The sequence below is a fragment of the Callithrix jacchus genome, chromosome 2 (genome assembly GCF_049354715.1).
Source record: "Callithrix jacchus isolate 240 chromosome 2, calJac240_pri, whole genome shotgun sequence".
NCBI classification, from domain to species: Eukaryota; Metazoa; Chordata; class Mammalia; order Primates; family Cebidae; genus Callithrix; species Callithrix jacchus.
The window spans coordinates 132,244,980-132,250,979 of NC_133503.1; the positions used below are offsets into that span (position 1 = coordinate 132,244,980).

Genomic DNA, 6,000 nt, shown 5'->3' on the forward strand with positions numbered 1-6,000 from the left:
CCTAATAAATAAATAAATAAATAAATCTTTGTACTCTGTCGTGGCATGCATGAACTCTCATAGCTTGAGATGACTGCATTAAAATGTACATTTTATAATTTCTTTTACTATTTACATAGGTATAAGTATACATAGAAAATGTATTTAAATGTTTAACAGGCAAAAACAAAGACCAAAAAAACAAGTCACCCTGCTGTAACAGAACACTGTTCTGCATATGGCCAGCTGTACACTGGCAGAACATAGTGATTTTAAGGATGAATTAGTGTTGTAATCTCTTTGGGATTTCCTTTATATTTGCGGTGGTTTATGACTGACATTTCATGTAACTATAGCTTTCTGTTTGGATTTAATAAAAGATTCATTTCTGTGGCAAGATACACGTTTGCACTCCAGTGTTGAATAAAAGCTACTGTTCTGCAAGGGTGTAAAATGCTGATTTATAATGACACGTTCCAAAAACAGCGATCTAATTCTTCCAAACTGTTTCTTCCCAGGTCCCAGGAACAGCACAGCTCCAGCAAAGGATGACTCTTCTCTTCCAGAACATTCAGCCTTTAACACATCTGTCCATGCTGCAATTAGACACAGAAATTGGAAACTCCTCACGGGCTACCCAGGTAGAGTGCTTAGCTTAGCAAACTTCCCTTCTCACAGTAGACAAAGCAGGGCTGTGTCCTCAGGGCAGTGTCTCCAGTCTACCTTCACTCCTGGGATTTTATTCCCATGGCCATTTCTCTGGAAAGGGAGGACATACTCACTCTTGATCTAACTATTTCCCATCTCTTCCTCCTTGGCTCCTCAAGGCTACTAAGCCCTACCACTCACCTCACTTTGCTCAGATACCTGAAACCTTAACTTGTCTTTCTAATCTTTCATGATCCCTCCTAATATATGTCCTAAAAAGCCAACTATTTATTCAGGGTATTCTTTTCCCATTTCTGAGACTCTGCCTGTTCCCAGTTATACAGCTTCCATTCTTGTCATGGCCCAAGTAAGCTTTACCAGTGGATCATCAAGAAGTTTACCAAGTAATAACTGCCTTTTGCAAAACATATCTCTGAGCCTGCTGGATGAGGAGATAATAAGAGGAATGGTTTAACCTACTGGTCTTAACCAAAAAAGAGAGAGAGAGAAAGAGAGAATTAACTGTAGCAGGGGTGAAAGGAAGAAATGTCTCTCTGATGCTTCATGGAAAATACGGATTTTAAATATGTTGGCTATCAAGTACAGCACATTCGGGTAGCAAAGAGAATCTCTGAGAGCTACACCCTCAACCAGTGGTGTCGCTGGGGAAGGAGGTTGCTCCCCTGATTAAATTCTCTAAGACTAGCATCTTTTCAATACTTTTAAAATATGTGGGATGACGGTTAAGGCTGTGATGTAATTAACCAGTGTTTACAATGAGAACATTCTTGGCATTGCAGTAAGACAAGTCTTTTTTGTCTGGGACTGTCCCATGTATTGCAAGGCATTAACATCACTGGCTCATGCCCACTAAATGCCAGGAGGACCCCTATGCCCCAGTCCTGTGACAAGGACATACACACATGCACACTCATTTCTGGGTGTCTGTGCTTGTGAAGCAGTGAGACATGTCTAGTTAAAGCACCAGAAGTCGATGTCTGAGAAACATCTAGAGACAGCATCTAGGGCTGCATCTTTTTATGTGTCCTCACCCACAACCCAGTGCAGGCTTGGCCTCAGACTCCTTCCCTGAAATTAGAACCTACCTCTGTGCGTCTCCCTCAATAAACTGTTTTGTTTTCTTTGCTAGGCTGTGGTTACTGGTTCCCTCCACCGTCTCAATACAATGTCTCTGAGATACCCTCATTGGACCCACCAACAAAGACCCTCTGGCTCTTTGATATTGATCGGGATCCAGAAGAAAGACATGACCTGTCCAGAGAGTATCCTCACATCGTCACAAAGCTTCTGTCCCGCCTACAGTTCTACCATAAACATTCAGTGCCGGTGTACTTCCCTGCACAAGACCCCCGCTGTGATCCCAAGGCCACTGGGGTGTGGGGCCCTTGGATGTAGGATTTCAGGGAGGCTAGAAAACCTTTCGATTGCAAGTTGGACCTCAGGCCTTTTCTCATGACTCTTGTCTCATTTGTTATCCCAACCTGGGTTCACTTGGCCCTTCTCTTGCTATTAAACCACACCAAAGTGTCTAATTTCAACCCCTAATGCATTTAAGAAGCTGATAAAATCTGTAACACTCCTGCTGTTGGCTGGAGCATTTGTCTAGAGGTGGGGGTGGCTGGGTTTACCCCCTTTCCTAAGCTGTGGGACAGCTGGGAACTTAACTTGAAATAGGAAATTCTCACTGAGCCCTGGAGGCTGGAACAGCTGGCTCTTTTAGCCTCACAAGTCAGACCTTAGATTCGCCTCTGCCAATAGCCAGTTTTATTGGAGTGAATCACATTTCTTACACAAATGAAGGGAGCAGACATTTATTAATGGTCTGTTGGCCAAGACTTCTCCCTGTTGAAGGATCATGTTCAAGCACTCCATGTGAGCCACCCCTCTTGGTTCACCCCTTACTCACTTATCTCATCACAGAGCACAAAGCTCATTTTGTTGTTCAGGTCAACAGCAAAAATGCCTGCACCTTGATTTTGGCTTTTACAGTAAAGAAATGTGATTTTACCCTAATTTATTCTTCCCCAGCCATTGCTCATTCTGTCTAGACTTCCTGCCACTTCCAATTCTTCTGTGGCTTTTCCTATCTTTCCGTTTGCCCTCAGTGTCCTATCCCTGGGAAAGCCACTTTGCTTCTCTACTTGAGCACCCCTGATTTCTGGAACACTGTTGAGCGCTGCCTTGCTTTTACCGCTAGGGCTGAAGCTAGAGGCCTCCCTGTAATAGGCAGTGGAGTTGCTCTGTGAGGATGTTCATGGTGGACACTAAGAGGGCTGGGTGGGAGATGCTTGACTCTGTGGCATCGGTTCAGCGAGGCTTTTCCTATGATGCATGGAGTTAATCATCGTGATTGTGGCTTTATCTCATAACACTTGCACTGCTATTTACTAGCAGTGAGAAGAAACCTCCCGAAAGAATTTGAAAAAGCAAGTGGCCAGTGTCAGGGATACTGGGCCTTGGTAAAGCAGAGGAGGGCACATCCACAGTCCTCATATTCTCTGTTTTACTGCTTGTATTGAGGTTCTCAAGTCTGGGAAAGAGGGTGCACAGTTTGACCTGCCACCCTTTTTGAATCCTACTAATGTCTTACTAATGTGGATCAGTCCATATTAGCTCTAGAGAGTGTCAAACCCAGAGAAATGTGTGCAAAAATGATACTCTTTTCTGCATTAGCCTCACTGTTTTGTTCACCAATGCTTGGAACACTGCCTGAAGGCACTCAATACATTTTTTTTAAATTTTTATTTTATTTTTAATTTTTTATATTTTTTTGAGACAGCTTCTCACTGTGTCACCCAGGCTGGAGTACAGTGGTACAATCACAAGTCACTGTAGCCTCAACCTCCTGGGCTCAAGTGATTCTCCCACCTCAGGCATCCAAATAGCTGGAACTACAGGTATATATCGCCACACCCAGCTAATTTTATGTTTTGAAAAGACAAGATTCCCTGTGTTGCCAGGCTGGTCTTAAACTCCTCAGCTCCAGCAGGTCTCCAATCTTGGCCTCCCAAAGTACTGGGATTACAGGCATGAGCCACCATGCCTGGCCTCATTTTTTTTTTTTTTTTTTTTTTATGAGACAGGGTCTTGCTCTGTCACCAGGCTGGAATGCAGTGGTAATCTTGGCTCACTGCAACCTCCGCCTCCTGGGTTCAAGCGATTCTCCTGTCTCAGCCTTCCGAGTAGCTGGGATTACAGGCCCGTGCCACCACACCCAGCTAATTTTTATATTTTTAGTAAAGACAGGGTTTCACCGTGTTGACCAGGATGGGCTTGATCTCTTGACCTCATGATCCACCTGCCTCAGCCTCCCAAAGTGCTGGATTACAGGCAGGCGCCACTGCACCTGGCCTCATTTTTTTAAAGTAGATGAATAAATGGACAAATGAGTAAATGAGAAAGTCTCATACCATGAAAGATGCTAGTCCAATGAGCTAAATACAGAGGTAATATAAATTCTTCCAACTGTTGCTTTTCTGTTCGCAAGATGCCCCTCCTGGAGTAGGAGCATAATCTACGTCACTGGCCAGTCACAGGATTCTGTTGCAAGGTTGTAGTGTCCTCTCCAGAGCGGGGAGAAAAGGAACTGTGCCTACCAAAAGTATTCTCTTGTCAACAATTTCCATTTCTATTCTTTATAGGACACTAGAAACTAAAAGCGACACATAATCTGATGTAGGTCTTTGTATAGCCATCCTTCAATTCAGTAGCAATATTTTCTGGTCACTACTAATCTGTATTGTATTAAAAGGAGACTATTGGAAGGAAATGGTGCTAGAACTAATATCTTTTACCAACCTTTACTCAACTCCTGGGTTGGCAAACAGCAGGCCAAAATGCCATCACCTCCCACTTGGAAGCCCATGGCCAACAGCATGAAATAACTGAGCCCAGATGTTTCTTCCACATCCTCCAAATCCCGCGGTTGTTTGTAGGTAGCCATTGGAGGCCATCGCTACAGGGCATCTACCTATTATTGCTGCTGTCCCCCCCAACAGCTGTCTCCCGTTCTAGTTCCTTGGTTGCCAGCCAAAATGGGGGATGTTCTGCACTCAGTGGACTTCAAAAGAGTTTTGAAGCCTAATTTTTTTGTAAAACAAGTACTTGAGATTTTGGTTTATCCATAATAGAATGTAGCTCATTAGATTCTCTGATTCTATACAAGAATGTGAAAAGATTCATATGTTGTCGTTAGAAATAATGGTATTTCTTTCCAATTTTTTTTTTTTTTTTTTGAGACAGAATCTCGCCCTGTCACCCAGGCTGGAGTGCAGTGGTGTGATCTCAGCTCACTGCAACCTCTGCCTCCCAGGTTCAAACTATTCTCCTGCCTCAGCTTCTCGAGTAGCTGAATTACAGGCACACACCACCACACCCGGCTGTGTTTTGTATTTTGAGTAGAGACAAGGTTTCACCATGTTGGCTAAGCTGGTCTGGAACTCCTGACCGAAAGTGATCTATCCACTTCAGCTTCTCAAAGTGCTGGGAATTACAGGCATGAGCCATCGTACCCAGCAAATTTTTTACCTTTAAAGAAGGTTTTGCTTATTTAATTGTGAGCTCATTTTTCTTTGTTACTACGTGATTGTTTCAGACTTGGGGGACAAAATAAAATTAATTTTTCAAAATGTGTCAGCCATGGGTATAGGGCTTCCATTTGGGGTGAGGAGAAAGTTCTGGAACTAGATAGTGGTCATGGTTACACAACATAAATATACTTACTGCCACTGAATTGTATAAAGTGGTTAAAATGGTAAGTCTTATGTTCTATTACAATTTTATAAATGTGTCCACCAACTTTATGGTATGTAAATTGTATCTCAGTAAAGCTGTTAAATAAATAAATATAGTAAAAATTTTAGAACTAAAAAAAAGTGTCAATCATTGCCCTAAGAATATAAACTATAAAATAAGGCATTAGCGGGAAGTCATGGAAGGGCAGGAGTGAAAACAAAGTGGCGATAAGAGAGAGTGTTAGTTCTCTATTGCTGTGTAACAAATCACCCCAAAACTTAGCAGCTTCAAAGAGCAAACATTTATTACTTCACATATTCTTTGAGGGGCAGGACACTGGGATTGGTTTAGCCCAGTGGTTGTGGCTTAGGGTCTTTCGTGAGATTGTGGTCAAGCAGGCCTGTGGTCATCCAAAGACTTGAGTGAGGCTTCAGGCTCCACTTCCAAGCTGACTCACTCACAAGGCCTCAGCTGTTTGCCATGTGGGCATCTCCACAGGCTGCTTGGATGTCCTCACACTGGCAGTTAACTTCCCCCAGAGCAAGCAAGCAGGAAACAACAGGGCCTTTCCTGACCTCGTCTCCAGAGGTGTACACTGTCACTTCTACCATTTGTCTG

At 43.2% G+C, this 6,000-nt stretch overlaps 1 protein-coding gene across 3 annotated transcripts in view; it reads left to right on the forward strand.

Annotated features, from left to right (window-relative positions):
* The window catches only part of ARSB (arylsulfatase B), a 221,072-nt gene extending 215,550 nt beyond the window's left edge, over positions 1-5,522 (forward strand). For all 3 annotated transcript variants that reach the window (XM_002744832.6, XM_035291339.3, XM_078365288.1), the window contains exons 7-8: positions 498-620; positions 1,778-5,522. In XM_002744832.6, coding sequence (XP_002744878.2) covers positions 498-620; positions 1,778-2,043 — 389 coding nt within the window. In that variant the 3' untranslated portion in view covers positions 2,044-5,522. The remainder of the gene's footprint in view (positions 1-497; positions 621-1,777) is intronic.
* Positions 5,523-6,000: the final 478 nt, after the last annotated feature.